The sequence below is a fragment of the Citrus sinensis genome, chromosome 5 (genome assembly GCF_022201045.2).
Source record: "Citrus sinensis cultivar Valencia sweet orange chromosome 5, DVS_A1.0, whole genome shotgun sequence".
NCBI classification, from domain to species: domain Eukaryota; kingdom Viridiplantae; phylum Streptophyta; class Magnoliopsida; order Sapindales; family Rutaceae; genus Citrus; species Citrus sinensis.
Window position 1 is genome coordinate 33,741,399 of NC_068560.1, and position 15,820 is coordinate 33,757,218.

Consider the following 15,820-nt stretch of genomic DNA (forward strand, 5'->3'; position numbering starts at 1 on the left):
TTATGAAATAAAATTATTAACTTTAAATAAATTATTATTATTACCAATTATATTGAGATAACAAAATAAAAAATATAAAAATATAAATATTTATTTTAGTTACAAATTATCATATGTACACAATAAAAAATATTTTATAAATGTTTAAATAAATTTAATTTAACATTATGTCTAATTTTAATAGTAAGATTTTATAATTATTTTTAAAATTTACAGCACATTTAAAAATAAATTTTGCTAAACATTTAATTGATTTTTGTTCAAAACTAATTATTTCTACCGTACAACTAATATTAATTATTTTTAAATTCTAGAAGAATACTAAACTGACCCTAACACACCACATGAACCAATTGTGAAAACGAAAGTGAATAACAATTTTTTTTTCCAATTTTCAATCTATTTTCAGATTTATAATTTCTCTACATACGCTTTTTTTAAAATTTTATTGTTATTAATATTACATCAGGAATTACAATTGATATATACATCAGATTCATCAAATTCTTTAAATCCTCTCTAATACTCGAGAGTACATACTCCACTCACATTTCATAAACGAGAGAATATTTTCATTTAATTTTCTGATAATTAAGGAATAATAAAAAATTAATCTCTATAAAACTCTTATAGGGATTCAAACTTTTACTTTCACTATTATAAGTGTAAGAATTCTCTTTATTGAACTAAATGCTATTGCAAGTCATGGTTTTTTTTTTTTTGAATACTGTTATACAGGACTGTAAGTATTATAATTAATATTTACAAACAGATTCTACAATTGGGATATTCTTCGTGGCATGTACTTCTCTGAAGCGCTGCCCAAATTCTTCAAACCCTCTCAAATATTCGAGGGTTGTTCACTCTACTCACATTTCTTAAAGAATAGACTGACTCCAGTCAATTATTTAATAATTGAGAAAGAATTATAAATAAATCCCATAAATATTTTTATGAAGATTCCAACCTTTACACTCGTTATTGCAAGTCATGTTAAAGATGCAAAAACCGGAAGAGAGCCTTTGGAATTGCTTTAAGGTGCGGCTTCGGTTTTAAACAAAAGAACCTTCTACACACAAATAGGAGGAACTCTCCTCCACTAACTATTATTCTCTAATTTCTGACCTTTTTCATTTTTTTAATTATTCCTTGCAGTATTCATTTGAGGGCCAATAACTTACGAATCCTTAAACTTTTACATTTTTTCAAAGAATAGCATGAATTTTTCATTTGTATCAAGTTCGTCCCTAAGCTCTAAGGATGACAATTTTTCCTGATGAAATGGAATTGAGACATATTTTTATCCCATAAAAAAATTTAGAGACGGGAGTGAGACATTTTTTTATCCCAAATACATATACGGGACGGGAGTGAAATTGACAAATTTCATCCCATCTGCCAATCCCATCCCATCTCATTGCCGATTAAGAATATAAATTTTTCCAATTGGGATGGGATCCTGCAGGATCCCATCTCTTTTGGAACGAGATTATGACATATTTTTATCCAAAAAAAATTATAATAAAAAGATTTTGATATTTTTTCATCCCACTTACATATATGGGACGGGACTGGGATTGGTAAATCCCATCACATCCCGTCCCATTACCAACCCTAGTAAGCTCCTTGTTAAACGACCAAAATACTCTTAATTGTTGCTTTGGATGATCTCCAAACATGGCAAGTGTAATATGGTCATTATGCGATGGGACCTATTTGATGTAAATGTGAATATTATGTTACAATTTAACTATTATACCAATTAAGGAATCTATTATTATAAATTGTTCTCACTTTGTGCTAGTGATTAGCGTCTGATTCTCTTCTTGCTTGTGTTGACCGACTGCACCTCACCACGAATTCGGATCACGATCAAATGCACGAAAACGCAACATGGCCCCACTTTTACGTGGGACCTACCTCTTTTAACATCGCATCAACCTCGCAGATCATCGACACGTGGCGGAATACGCGTCGATAATCCTCTGCCCCGTTTCTCCCTCCTTTTTTTTTTCTTTTTTTTTTCCCTCCTTCATGTGTCTTGTTATTAATACTCTGTCATTACCCCCTGTCCAATCTCTATTAGCTTCATAAATCCTCTCGAGAACGCACAAACTATTTTTAGAAAGAGGTATGTTCAAAATTTTAATTTTAGTACCGTCATTAATTCATTTTTGTGCCTATATATGATCACATATTCGTGAATGAATTTTCTTTTAATTTCCCATTTTCTGTAAAATAATAATGAGTCTCATCAAATAAAAAACATTCTTTGTTTTCCAGTCAGAGTCGGTTGATATTTTCTAATACCAAATGAGAATTTAACTGTTTTTTTCCTGGTTTAATTAACGTTTCATTGATAATTTCTATTAAATTGAGCCCAAAAAAGAAGGAAAAAAAACTTTTGCAGTTTCTCTTTGGAATTGAGCCTAATTCAAGCAAATTGTAATTTATCATATTTTGTTCAAAAGGGTATCTCTGTTGATTCTAAATAAAGGTTTTGTTGTTAATTCCTTGAATTTTTTAAATTTCAAATTCAATTATGGTTATTTGTTATTGTTTTGATGATCTATGTGTTAGATGCTGTGGAGTCCTTTAGTTTCTTGACACATGGTAGTGTTTGGTCTCGTCAAATGAATTCGTTGTCGTTTTATTGGGTTCGTGGTACTTGCAATAACCTTATCCCTTTGTTTCTCTCTCTCTCTCTCTCTCTCTCTCTCTCTCTACAGCAGATATAAAGGAATCGGCAATCGTAAGAAGGCAAACAAATTGTATACTTCAGTTAAGGCGGTGCTGTGTCAAGAATGGTGGGAGAAGCAACAAATTTGAGTAGTGAGGACTTGAACTTGTGCTTTGAGAAGATGATGATGGCTGGTGCTGGTGCTGATAGAGCTGGCGGTGTGAAAATGGATGGCGTGGTGATCACTGAGTGGAAAGATATTCCCATGGAGCTACTGTTGAGGATTCTTTCGCTTGTTGATGAACCAACGGTGATTGTGGCTTCTGGGGTTTGTAGTGGATGGAGGGATGCCATTTGCTTGGGTCTCACCCATCTGTCCCTCTCTTGGTGTGTTTAATTTTTTATTTCACAAAAATTTTTTGTTTGTGACGCTGTTTGTTTGTATGTTTGCATCTTTTATGTATGTTAGGGTTTTAGCTCTCAGGAAAGGAAATTTTACTGATACATTTGTTTTATGAAACTATTTTAGCTCTCAGGAAAAGAAATTTTACTGATACATATGTTTTGTGAAACTATGCAAGATGGCTTTTCCTGGTTTTTGATTAATTCATGCGTTCGGATTTTCTGTTTAGGCAGAGCCTAGCTTGTGTAAGGCATCTTGTGAAGTTGATAACAACAGACTGAATGATATCATTGTGTTTTAGTTTCTTCTGATGAGAAGTTTCCTGATAGATTATTCTACTTGCTAATCATCAGCTGCCACTATCTTTGTCCTCAGGTGCAAGAACAACATGAACAACTTGGTTCTGTCTCTTGCTCCTAAGCTCACGAAATTGCAAACTTTGGTGCTGCGTCAAGACAAGCCACAACTTGAGGATAACGCAGTTGAGGCTATAGCAAATTCTTGCCATGATTTGCAGGACCTGGACCTTAGCAAAAGCTTCAAGCTTAGTGACCGGTCCTTGTATGCCCTGGCTCATGGTTGTCCCAATCTCACTAGACTCAACATCAGTGGTTGTACATCGTTTAGCGATCATGCCCTTGCATACCTCTGTGGTTTTTGCCGGAAATTGAAAATTTTAAATCTTTGTGGATGTGTAAAAGCTGCAACTGATTATGCATTGCAGGTATAAACAAAACGTTTACCTATGTTGTTCTGTTTGCCTTTTAAGAAGTGAAACAGTTCTGTTAAGCTACAAGGTTATGTGCAGGCTATTGGGCGTAACTGTAATCAGTTGCAGTCTTTAAATCTGGGATGGTGTGAGGATGTTGGTGATGTAGGAGTCATGAATTTAGCATATGGATGCCCTGATCTCAGATCCCTGGACTTGTGTGGCTGTGTATGTATAACAGGTATTTCATCTGCTGATGTGATTATAAGGCCTTCTAGAAACTGTTGTGTAGTTAAACGCGAGTGTTCAATTGGTTGCTTTATTTAATTGTATATATGATTCCTTTCTTTTCCAAGGGAATGGCGGTTCTATTCAACAATAGATTCCTAATTCTTGGGGATATATGCACCATTTTCTCTGGAAAACATTAAGGTTTTGCAGTCTTAAGTCTTGATGTAGCTTGTAGAAAAGCTGGGAAAACATTAAGGTTCCCCCCTCCCCCCTTCTTTTTCAGTTTAATATTTAACATTTTTAGGATAATACTCGGCATCCATTTGGAGGTATTGTACATGAGAAAGATGATCCATTGACCCTGGTTTTAATGCAAAAAGTTTATAGCTTTTCAGTGGTAGCTAATGAATGAAAATAGTTGTTGAGTTGAAGTTCATTCAGCATGTTTTGGCGGGAAATGCTTACCTCTATACGATTTTATTGCAGATGATAGTGTGATTGCTTTGGCAAATGGGTGTCCCCATTTGAGATCCCTTGGTCTGTACTATTGTCGCAACATCACAGACCGAGCAATATATTCACTTGCCCAAAGCGGAGTGAAGAACAAACCTGGAATTTGGGAATCTATGAAAGGTAGGTATGATGAGGAAGGGCTTCAGAGTCTTAATATCAGCCAGTGTACAGCTCTCACCCCTCCAGCTGTCCAGGCACTTTGTGATACATTTCCTGCGCTTCACACCTGCTCTGGTAGGCATTCCCTCGTCATGAGTGGATGCTTGAATTTGACGTCCGTGCATTGCGTTTGCGCCGGCCAATCACACCGCACAGCTAGCTCTATTCCTCACCCAGCTCATTGAACAGTGCAGACTTCAAGCTGGTTTGTTTGAGAGCCCAGAGATATGAGCGTTCTTGACTGTACATATGGTTGTGTTAAAAGTTAAAGAGACTGTTAGGCTGCTTCTAGCGGTCTTGTTTATTTCATTTTATTTTTTTTTGTAATGTCAGGGCTATGTTTTGGATGGTTATGGACAACATTAGAGAAATATAGGCCTTTGTTCAGACAGGCCATATAAATAACCAAAAACGAATCATATGCTGGAAGTGTTTACTGTGAACTTGTTTCCGCCCAGGAATGTCCAGGCTCACTTCATCTTAAAGGAGCTGAATTACGAATTATAGTTTCCTCTAAGGTAGATCTCTGCATATGAATAAAAATTTCAGTAATATCAATTGAAAACCATTGGAGTCGAAAAGAGAATTCAGTAGTAATGGAGATTGGAGACTGATGAATGATCAGTCTTCACTATTGATATATTGACCTTTTCTGTAAAGAGTTTTATATGCACACAGAGAGTTTAAATGGTGCATTCTTATATTCGTAAAGTGTGATACAAGAGAATTCCTGGTTTGTGCCAATTTCTGCTGTAAACAAATCTTCAGCTCAATTTGATATTTTTACCCAAAAAAACTCATCATCTCACAGGAGGAATGCAAATTATTGCGAGCAGATCAGTTTGGGAGCAACACAATTCAATTTGTCTGTATGTTGCTACCACCACTCCATGCATCATTTGCTTTTATATATGATTTCATCATCATCAACATCAAATGCCGGATTGCAGAGGCATCTGAAGAGTCTTCCAATACCCTGAAAAATGAGAAAGTAAAAGCCAATGAAATAATTTACTCAGCTTCACAGAATGTTTGTACGCTTTAATAGAGCATTGTCGATGATCTTAATGAGTACTGAAACATGCCTGAGTGAGTAGAGGAGTTCGATAGGAAAGTGCCCTTGGTGAATCGTCTTCGCTACTGCTGTCAGAACTATTCCCATCGTCGTCTGTGTCAGCGGCGTTCTTCTTCCTTGATGTTCCAGCATTCTCTGTTTGCTTGTCCTACCGAAAGAAGTTCAGAAATGCATTTTATACACGGCACAGTTGCACTGAAATTAGTATCACAAGTAGAACTGTACCTGGAATATCTTCCCCAGAGTTTTCAGAGCCACAGCGCGAGCTTTAAGTTCTTCCTTCCTAACATTGTTTTCCTTCAGCACCTGCAAACAAATTTAAAACCGTAAGTAATAGAGACCCTTTACCATCACTCAGCAAAAGAATCAGGAACTTACCATTTGGCAGACATGTAAAAGAGTAACTTCAATATCAACAACATTCAATTTCCACAATGAGTTCATCAATGTTTCTTTGTTTAACCGGATATGTGTTTCAACATCATTTTCAGGTCCACTACCATCCACTTTAAATTGCCGGCGAATGTCTTCCTGAAGTTGCAGCAATTGAAAAGCTCCTGGAAATTTGTAACATAATTTAGTGAAAAGTGAATTTCCTAAGCAAAACTCTTGATACTCAGATGGAGGCGTGTAGTGTGATACCTTTAGCTGCAGTGATCTGTGACTTCCAAAAGTGACCCTTATTGCGAACCCACTCAGCCACAAATGGCACACCAAGATAAAGGGCTTTTTTCCCAAGCTCCTGCGCTGCCTGTCTAGAGTAGATGTAACCAATTGTGTGCAGAATATCCACTCCAAAGGCTGTTTCTCAAGGCAGGTGAAATTAGTTAGAAATTTAGAATCATCATTCACCGAGTAAAGATGGTGATTGCCTTCAGTATGTCTTTGGTGTTCACATACAAAATTGAAGCGCACTATTAGCACTAATGAATGATTAAATACGTCTACTGTTAATCTGTTATAATGAATAGCTTTGTGATTTGAAGTTGGAAGATGAGAACACAAATGCATGGTAATGGAAAACTGAGTATAATCAGCTATGGCTATCTTGATTTACCGACAGCAGACATCCGTTTGCCTTCTGATTCTGCACGCTGTAAGAATCCATCTTTGTCACCTCGAACATATTGGTTAAGAAAATCTTTCAGCAATCTTGCTAGCCTTTCTTCCCTTTCCCTCTGGACAACCTACAACATATAGTCACTGTCTGTAAGTGCTACTTATATCTTGCTAAAATGTTTGAAGATATACCTGAAAGTTAAAAGGCATAGGAATATAAAACGACATTTAAACACACTTGCCTTCAATTTATCATTTAGTTTTTCAGGGTTGTCACTTTCCCGAGCTAATTCAGTAGAAGCCATGGATGCCACTGCTAAATGTCCAATGTAATCCTCAAATAATTCACTTCCAAATAGAAGAGCAAAGACTGCTGTTGGGTCAAGCATTGTTTCCCTGAGATACAGAAGGCATCAATTATTAGAAGAGCAGAATCACTATAGGAAGTAAAAAGAAGAATTTATGCCGTGCCTTCAGCGAATAAACAAAAAATTTGTTCGCTGATTTTCAATATCATATTCTAAGGGAAAAAGCTGGTACCCTTGTGCCAATGTACATTATTCTTTAATGTTCTTGATAGAACATGGCCTATTAAAGTCTTAAACAGGAAACACCAAATGATACACCCAATAATACAAGGTGTAAACAGATGTGTAAAAGATATACCTAGATATGCTGTACTTTCCATTTTTGTCATATGCCTCTCGTTGAAATGGATCACTTAGAACTTGATAAGCTTCACCAAGTACCTGAACGAATAAGGGAGTAATACTACAATAATTCTGGGGAAGAACATAGAAGGAACTGTCACCATCGATCTCATTTCACTTAAGACAGCAATATGAGCTTAGAACTTGCCTGGAATCTTTCAGCAGCCTGAGGGTCATTTGGATTTTTATCTGGATGGACTTGCCTTGCCTGCAACAATGATTGTAATCACATCCCGATTATATTCTTGGAAAGTAAAATGTATAGTGAACTAAATTTCAAAAGAAAAGGCATGACTAATAAAAAGGGCACCAAAAAGATTAGAACACAAGATTGCAGAAACCCTGTGACTCCGTAGGTCCTGTGATCTTAAACAATCAAGTGTTTGATATCCTTTTTAAAGTTCAATTTAACAATTAGTTCATTCGTCAACTTGATCACCATAAAGACTCCAAAACCGTTGGAAATCAATAAGAAAAATTGTAACAATAAATAGCAAAACACCTTAAGATAATAAGCCTTGCGAATTTCTTCCTCAGAAGCTGAAGGATTGACACCAAGAATGTCATAGTACTCAGTTTCCTTCACCATTCTTGATGAATTATCTTGATCTTGATCTTGTCTTGTGGCAAGCCAGGGCTTTTCTAAGGAGTATATTCAGAAAAAATCTTTTGAATGTGAAAAGATCAAAAGAAAGAGAATATTATGATGATAAAAGTGAGTGTGTTTGTAAAAGAGAGAGATAGAGAGAGAGAAAGAGAGAATGGACATGTTTGAGCCCCACGAGCTTCTCTTGCCTTTCCAGTTCTCCACACCAATAAACTAATGCCCGGAAATGCTTTTTCGCGGGAGCAAAACAGTTTTTTAACTGTCACTGGGTGGCGCTTATGATTCTAGTTTTTGTTCAAATTGCTTTTCAAGTCATCAGACCTGTCTCTAGGCCGCCTGTGGGCCTTCTTATTGTGAGAATCAGTTCCTTCTGGATCCAACTATGTGATGGGCTTAATTGAGTGGCGCTTAATTTGCTTCATTGTGGGCTTATATAAAAAAATTCCAAAAAAAGGTCCTACCGGGAGTCGAACCCAGGTCGCTGGATTCAAAGTCCAGAGTGCTAACCACTACACCATAGAACCATTTGCACTAAATCTTTCCCAAAATAATCTCAATCTCTGTACTTTTTGTTGATTCTACTTCCTCCTCCTCCTCCTCCAGCTCTCATAGGGTCTTCTAACAGTTGCATTCCTTTGCATCCTACAAACAATCCTTGGAGCTGCTGCCACCACTCGCCCCAATCAATCATGAAATACAATGAAATCAATTGAATACAAAAATTAATTACCCCTTTAATACAACATAATGTAATAAGCATGGTTCAAATTGTTGACGACAAAATTCAAGTGCCTAACAACAGAAGGTTAACAAACACCCCCTCAAACTAGGAAGATCTTGTGTGGTCTGGCCATTAGCGATTTAGCATTAGACAAAAGTAAAACAAAATATGCTGACAAATGTATTGTTGAGATCAAAACACTTCTGGGAGTCCCTTTCTTATAATTCCTTGAGAATTTGTAAAAGGAAATTGGATGCCGAACAATCACAATCTGCCTAGCCTTTTATTTTCTAGGCTTCCCTCGTTTTCCATTTTTACTAAATTTTTTACCCTTCTGGGTTTTGCCCTTCATAAAAGCTATTCTATCTGCCTTTTTCTGCCTCTCCTTTCGAACTTGATCAAGATCTTTAATTTCTGAACGCACGTGAGCATTAGGTACTGAACGCTGCTGATTCTTGCCCCCTCTGAACTTTCTATTATTCCCACCTAGATGACGGCCTCCTGCAGATAGAAATTTTTTCCATAAATTAGATATTCCATCCTCACAACGTCTAATTAGTTTTTAAGTCGCACAAGCAGGCAGTCAAGATCCATTATAAAAATTATTTCAAGGCAAATAAAGGCGAAAAAAGATTATAACAGCGAACCAGTATTGCCCCTCCAACAGCAAGTTAATGCAAAGAACAAAGGAGCTTCCAATTTCAGTTTCAGATCATTACCTGGCACGCTCGTGGTTTCCTCAGCATTCCCTTCATTGCTTGCTCCTTTAAGATATACTTTCTTGTGAGACCGTTCTTTCCATTTCTTGTATATCCCAGTTTTAGTAGCTTTTACTTGCGCACCACTCTCTGTCTTTACCACCTGCACAAAAAGAAAGAAAGAATGATCAAAAAGGGTGAAAACTCCTGAGCATCTCGAATCCTTTTACAGTGGATAATTGCAAATGATCAAGTTATGTAGGAAAAATACCCAAAGATGCAGTTAAAGGAAGAGAGTTCAAAAAGGTACCTTTCCACTAGCAGAAACACGTTCACCATTGTTCAACTTGATGTACTTTTTACCCCTCTGCCACCAAGTATGCAAGTATATTCGTAAGGAAAATAACAAAAATTAAAAAATAAAAATAAAAAGCCAACAATCAACATTGAATCACCTTATCCCAATGATACACTTGTTTCTGTTTCTGCAATCCCCCACTATCATCTGCAACTAGATCTAAAACAGCAGCTTCCAACCTAAAAATATAATTAGCATCAATCAATGACAATGCTCAATAATTCAAAAATAGCACTTCACATCTTGATGCAATTTAAGATCAAAACTGAACAGGAAATTTTCAGTGCTTTTCAGTTCTGGGTAGGGGAGTTAAAAGCTAAATGCAGTCACACTGCAACACTCAAACAAGCATCTACATGCACATGATATGCATATTGAAGCAAATGAACTACCAAAACATCCATAACATAGAAGCAATAGATTGCTGATCACCAAGACTCCCGCACTGACCTGGACCATGGGACCGCCCCAGCCAGGCCCTAAACTGGGGTTTCAGTTGGGCGCCCCAACCCCATGACCCATTAGACAACAACAGGTGGAATTTTAAGCTCACAAGAAGAAAGCAATAGTTTTTAAAGTCAGGCACTCACACTTTTGAATTTCATCTCATGCTGAATGTCCATTTTGCATGAATATATTAAAATCCACAAGGAGATGAGCGCATCACAGTATTTCAGATTAACTCTTACCTATTTAATCCAAACCCTTGGTCAGATCTCACTGAGAGGCCAGCTTCCATATGCTGAAAACAAAGTGCATATGCAAAATAGTTAGTCGAGTTATTAAGTTCAAGATATGCGTTAGAACATACTCTATAACTGAAACCTTGTGATCACAATCTGAAATATAAGATAAAAGAACTCTTTGGCAAAACGGACATCAAAGGATATGAGAAGATACTTACATGATTTGTTGGCACTGAACTTATAAAGTACTCCTCATCTTTGAATGTCTTTGCCTTTCTTTTAGAACCATGAGTTTCTAACATTCACCAAAAGAATCAAAACATAAAGTGTCAGACAGAAAATAATTTTATGTTTGCAATAATATGTTTACTTTATGAAGTATAACTAGTTTAGAGAAAAATCTAATTCAGTACAATCATTTACTTGTTCAAAATGGTTTGCTTCTCTGTATTGTTTTGCTTGTACTTGAAATTGATGTTTACTCATGTCTTTCTTTATAATCTTCCTTCTTTAAGTAATTAGTTTCATTTATTGATATAAGGAAATGGCAATGCTCAACATCTAAGCAAGCATTGACAATTAGGAGGACAATAAAAGCTTCTCATATTGAGTTCAATTTCCTGACAGTTTTTTTTTTACTAAACTATGGAACAAAATGCATTTTAAGTTAGGCCAGTGAGCGCAGGTCTTCCTAATTCAGGAAGACCAAGAGCGCATAGTGCGGCTTTGTCTAAGGGCATTTAGTAATCGTAGTGAGTTCATTTTTTGATATAAGGAAACAGCAATGCTCAATATCTAAGCAAACATTGACAATTAGGAGGACAATAAAGCTTCTCATATTGAGTTCAATTTCCTGAAAGATTTTTTTTTTTCAAATTGACTTAAATATGAAACAAAATGCATTTTGTAAAAACTCTCATATGGTAGAAAATTGGACAAGAAAAAAACACCTTTTATCTCCTTAGCCATCGAAGAATCTGCTTCAAGTTCAACTTCCTGAAAAATACCAAAGATTTCATTTAGCTAAACACAAGAAATCATAAAGGACACTAAATTACCATTGACAAAAATCATGAAATAATATTATTTAGGAATAATCGTCAATCAATATGAAGAAAACCAACAAGATCCAAGCCACAGCCAGCAGTGTTTATTGTCCAACCCTTATAACTAATAAGTTTTGGACCCAAGGTAAAGGTCCTTAGGGCCATAGGAGCAAACTTTTAGCATGCCTACCTTTTGAGATATGGGTAAATTACAGATTTGACTGGACAGGTGGCAATAAACTTAAAAGTATTAATATATGTGCCATGCAAAAATCTTGTGATGATATAGGATAAAGCAGTTTCCAGTGATATGTATCCAGTATTGACATAAATTTCAAGATGCACAAGAAAGGTTTACCTTTTCCATACTTTTGCTAGAACGCTGCTGATGCACCAAATTAATGATCTTCTCATGAACTGCTCTCTTCTTCTTCATCACATCAACCCATTGACTAGATGGACCCTGCAATTCAGTTGGGTAAGGTAGACACAACATATCAGCTGGTGGAGAAAACAATTGTACATATAAAATAGGGAATATACAAAATATACAAACGAGCACAAGAAAATACCCACATTTACAGGCAAACAGCATTGCTATGAGTAAATTTTCAATAAATGCAAAGCATTATTCTCCTATGTTGCATTACAAGAATAAAATGAGAGATCTTAGTGTATAACAACATATGGATGGAGAGATAGAAGGACATAGGAATCAAAAGTAGTATTTTGCAAGGTAGCAGATCTCTTTGGGTGTAAGTAGATTGGTCGAAAGAGATAGGCCTCAAGGTTTGGGCCACGAATATTCTAATAAAACATTGTCTCTAAACACAAACATAACTCTGAGCTGCACAAGCTTGAAACCTTGACAAATCACAATTTGATAATATTCACTTCCACCGGAATAACTAGGTCACAACTTCTCAATTCATACTATTTTCTCAAACATATATACTCTTCAATTTTGTCTGTTCAATAACAAATAAATAAATAAATAAATAAAATTGTGAGATAACAATCACTATCATCTTATGGTACTGTTTCTTCAAGACCCAAGGTTGGTTGGCAGTATGGGAGTGAGAATGTTTCATAAAGGAGTGGCGAGCACATCAAGTATAGTGAATCTGCTAAGTAAATTAAAGGAAGAAGAATCCGAGAGTTGGTTTGAATTCATAAAGTTTGAGATGTGAGACTTTATGAATTTGACAAACTTCAAGTTAACAAGAAAGTAGCAGTAAAAGTAACAGAGTTAAGATGCTTTTTAAAGGCTTCAAGCTCCAAATTTTATCATGAAAGCCAGTCATCGGCATAAATAAAACATAAAAAGACATAGAATCCAAATGCTGATCGTCAATGACAAGTAAAGAATAATTAGAAGCTAAGATAGAATATGAACGAGGAACCATTACTATAGTAAATGCAATAGAGATAGTGACTTTCTAAGTATCTACATCTTAAGTCATAAAATACGAGATGTTACCTGCAGATGCTTTGATCTGGCTGCTTCACCTTCAGCTTCCAGAATTGTCTGCTTTGGCCTAATAGCATATATCAGTCAGTGTTGCGTTAAAATTTTTTGCAACATCAGATTCAGAGAGAAGACAAAGAAAACCAATCCATGTATAATGTTTTAGCATAAGCATAGCACAGACCTGAAAGCCTTCAAACGTTCAGAAAAGGCCAGTGCCATCAATTCACCACCTTCCAGAACATTTTTGAACATAGGATGCAATCCTTCGCGTGGTAAATCTTTCCCTCTTCTAATAGACTCCTTTGAAGGTAATGGTTTTGTCTTTGAATACAAGCGGAAAGCATTTGTACAAGTTCTCTGCAAAGAATTCAGATCCGCAGACGAATCAATGATTTCTCGAACTCGGTCTGAAACAAGATCAATGACTGTCTGAGGAAATCGCCCATAGATAGTTTCTCCATTTGCAATGGCTTGATCAATCTTGGACATAACTCCATCCATATCCAGCAAAACCTCCTCCTCAGAGGGTGCAGCTCTTATTGGTTTTGAAAGAAACAGATGAAGATCTAAAAGGTATGCCATATCCTCAGATGTCACAAAAGAAAATGCAGTACCTGTTCGCCCAGCCCTTGCAGCTCGCCCTACTCGATGGACAAAAATTTTAGGCTTTGGGGGAAAGTCCCAGTTTATAACGTTATCAAGTAGGGGGATGTCAATGCCCCTGGCAGCAACATCCGTCACAATTAAGAACATAGTCTTTCTAGCCCTAAACCTAGATACATGAATCTTTCGAGCATCTTGATCCATATCACCATAACATACAGAAGGCTCTAAACCCTCTTCTCTGAACAATACATTAAGGAACTCCACATGATGTTTCGTTGAAACAAAGATCAATGTCTGCTGATCAGAACTAATATGCTCCCTTATCATATACAGTAATGCTGCATGTTTTTCCTCCTGCCGTAGAGTGAAAAAGGCAAGTTTCAAGTCAGGGCTAATCTTAGTGTCCACATCAAGTCGCACAAGATGAGGGTCACGGAGTCCAGCCTTGGCAAACTCAGCAAGTGCACTTGGTAATGTGGCACTAAAAAGCAAGGTCTGACGGTTCTCACTGAGCTGGCCAAGGATTTTATGTAACTGCTCAGCAAAACCCATGCCAAAAAGACAATCTGCTTCATCAAAAACAACATACTCCACTGATTTTAAGGACATGTCCTCAACCTCGGACAAATGGTGCATGAGCCTACCAGGAGTTGCAATTATAATATCTGGGTTCTGTGCTAATTCCTCAAACTGACTTTCCATGCTGTCCCCACCAACCAGTAAACTAATACGAAGATCTACAGCAGAGAAAAGATTATAACACTTCATCAATCCAGGCCGGAAGAAACACCATTCAAGTTAATTTAACAAAAAACTAGTGCAATAGTAACCATTAGTTAACATGTACTATTCAGTTAGCAGTCATACCACTAATATAGCTTTCAAATAGCTTAAAGAGACTCTAGAAAAGAAGTCCTTAACTCCAGAACGTAGGGGATAGGTTGAATACTGAAATCGTGTTTAACTACTGAAAGACTGAAATTAGAATATCGAATAAAACTATTTATGAGGATGTGCTTTTACAGATCCGCTTTGCAGCAATTGCACAAAATAAAAGTACAAAAAAAAATGTTAAGGATAAAAGGTAGTTGGGTTATTTTTTGGACAAGCACTTGATGCTGATTTTCTAAGAAGTTCTTTTAGCTCTAAATGCACTTCAAATATTTTTAATTTTAGAAAAAACTATTAAATGCTATTTCAGAAAGCAGTGCCACCCAAAGGCACTTTCTATTGAAGTGCTTACAAACACACCACAACAATCTCAATACTGAAAAACAAAAAATGGCCCTTTACTGATTTCATTTTCTATAATCAAGACTTTATTAACTTCTAATAGCAACTAGAAACAACACAAATGGACCTAAAGCTTCAAACTTTTAACATTTAGAAAAATACTTTCCAGTAAAGCACAAAACTTTACCAGTATATCTTCCCAGCTCTTTAGTAAACTTCAAGGTCTGGAGAGCCAAATCACGTGTGGGGGACAAAATGAGAGCCCTGACGCCGCCCTGAGGCACGTGCTGGTTCAATCTCTGAAGCATGGGGACTAAAAACGCAGCCGTTTTACCAGAGCCAGTGCGGGCCATGGCTACGACGTCCGCGCCGGAGAGAATTAACGGCATGGTCTTGCGCTGAATGGGAGTGGGCACTTTGTAGCCCTTCCGTTTGATTGCTCTGAACACATTGGGGCTTAAGTTTAAGGACTCGAAGCCGCCGGATTTCGACTTCTTTTTCTGCTTCTCTCTGCGTTTCAGCTCCGCTTTCGAGCTGACAAGCGACATCGAAACGAATCGCTTCGGTATTTTCCCAGGTAACAAACGGAGGCCGGAGAAAATAAAGTGGAGAATAACGAAGACGGACTTTCTGCGAATCGGTGTCCGCCTCTCCTTTCTCTCCCCCTTAAACCCTCGACTTGAAACGGTTTTTTTGTTTTTTTTTTCAATAATTTTTTTGCCATAATTACATGCTTTTCCCTGATTTTTAATAAAATCATAAATATAAAATACATTATATTATTTTTTTCACACTGGTCCCTTCTGTACCTGTTACTAAACTTAATCAAACTTTTCCGCGATTGAGAACGACAAA

The 15,820-nt window shown here is 36.6% G+C and overlaps 3 protein-coding genes and 1 non-coding gene across 6 annotated transcripts; 1 reads left to right on the top strand and 3 right to left on the bottom strand.

The window, feature by feature from the left end:
* The first annotated feature begins 1,983 nt into the window (after positions 1 to 1,983).
* Positions 1,984 to 5,124, top strand: LOC102610462 (F-box protein SKP2A-like). Of its 3 annotated transcripts, none has more exons than XM_006472833.4 (5): positions 1,984 to 2,131; positions 2,730 to 3,067; positions 3,459 to 3,807; positions 3,892 to 4,033; positions 4,510 to 5,124. In XM_006472833.4, the coding sequence occupies exons 2-5, from the start codon at positions 2,805 to 2,807 to the stop codon at positions 4,878 to 4,880; spliced, it is 1,125 nt and encodes a 374-aa protein (XP_006472896.2). In that variant the 5' UTR covers positions 1,984 to 2,131; positions 2,730 to 2,804; the 3' UTR covers positions 4,881 to 5,124. The 3 variants fall into 3 exon arrangements, with proteins under 3 accessions (XP_006472896.2, XP_015384207.2, XP_015384208.2); XM_015528721.3 differs by having other exon boundaries at positions 2,004 to 2,131; positions 2,733 to 3,067; XM_015528722.3 differs by lacking the exon at positions 1,984 to 2,131 and adding an exon at positions 2,236 to 2,497.
* A 211-nt stretch (positions 5,125 to 5,335) lies between these two features.
* LOC102610759 (chaperone protein dnaJ 10) lies at positions 5,336 to 8,715 on the bottom strand. The gene is made up of 10 exons (XM_006472834.4): positions 8,042 to 8,715; positions 7,688 to 7,747; positions 7,496 to 7,578; positions 7,072 to 7,225; positions 6,828 to 6,957; positions 6,413 to 6,571; positions 6,149 to 6,327; positions 5,996 to 6,076; positions 5,781 to 5,918; positions 5,336 to 5,671 (listed from the first exon to the last, which is right to left on the bottom strand). Exons 1-10 carry the CDS (start codon positions 8,126 to 8,128, stop codon positions 5,591 to 5,593), a joined length of 1,152 nt encoding a protein of 383 aa, XP_006472897.2. The 5' UTR covers positions 8,129 to 8,715; the 3' UTR covers positions 5,336 to 5,590.
* TRNAQ-UUG (transfer RNA glutamine (anticodon UUG)) lies at positions 8,599 to 8,670 on the bottom strand. The gene has a single exon. It is a non-coding gene; the product is annotated as a tRNA-Gln (tRNA).
* A 140-nt stretch (positions 8,716 to 8,855) lies between the features above and the next one.
* On the bottom strand, positions 8,856 to 15,656 carry LOC102611059 (putative DEAD-box ATP-dependent RNA helicase 29). The gene is made up of 11 exons (XM_006472835.4): positions 15,153 to 15,656; positions 13,308 to 14,469; positions 13,136 to 13,193; positions 12,014 to 12,118; positions 11,560 to 11,605; positions 10,828 to 10,904; positions 10,613 to 10,665; positions 10,021 to 10,102; positions 9,876 to 9,932; positions 9,587 to 9,728; positions 8,856 to 9,368 (listed from the first exon to the last, which is right to left on the bottom strand). The coding sequence occupies exons 1-11, from the start codon at positions 15,511 to 15,513 to the stop codon at positions 9,151 to 9,153; spliced, it is 2,361 nt and encodes a 786-aa protein (XP_006472898.2). The 5' UTR covers positions 15,514 to 15,656; the 3' UTR covers positions 8,856 to 9,150.
* Between the last annotated feature and the right edge of the window lie 164 nt (positions 15,657 to 15,820).

Bases quoted from the DNA above. Each gene is read 5' to 3' on its own strand.
- LOC102611059 (XM_006472835.4), bottom strand. From the start codon at position 15,513: ATGTCGCTTGTCAGCTCGAAAGCGGAGCTGAAACGCAGAGAGAAGCAG. The intron at 13,194-13,307 runs GTCTGTGCTATG...ATATGCTATTAG, and splicing joins GAACGTTTGAAGGCTTTCAG to GCCAAAGCAGACAATTCTGG. The intron at 9,933-10,020 runs GTGATTCAATGT...ACTTGGTGGCAG, and splicing joins AAGTGTATCATTGGGATAAG to AGGGGTAAAAAGTACATCAA.
- LOC102610462 (XM_006472833.4), top strand. From the start codon at position 2,805: ATGGTGGGAGAAGCAACAAATTTGAGTAGTGAGGACTTGAACTTGTGC. The intron at 3,068-3,458 runs GTGTGTTTAATT...CTTTGTCCTCAG, and splicing joins ACCCATCTGTCCCTCTCTTG to GTGCAAGAACAACATGAACA. The intron at 4,034-4,509 runs GTATTTCATCTG...ATTTTATTGCAG, and splicing joins TGGCTGTGTATGTATAACAG to ATGATAGTGTGATTGCTTTG.
- LOC102610759 (XM_006472834.4), bottom strand. From the start codon at position 8,128: ATGGTGAAGGAAACTGAGTACTATGACATTCTTGGTGTCAATCCTTCA. The intron at 6,328-6,412 runs GTATCACACTAC...ACAAATTTCCAG, and splicing joins ACAGATCACTGCAGCTAAAG to GAGCTTTTCAATTGCTGCAA. The intron at 5,919-5,995 runs GTACAGTTCTAC...TTCTTTCGGTAG, and splicing joins CTCTGGGGAAGATATTCCAG to GACAAGCAAACAGAGAATGC.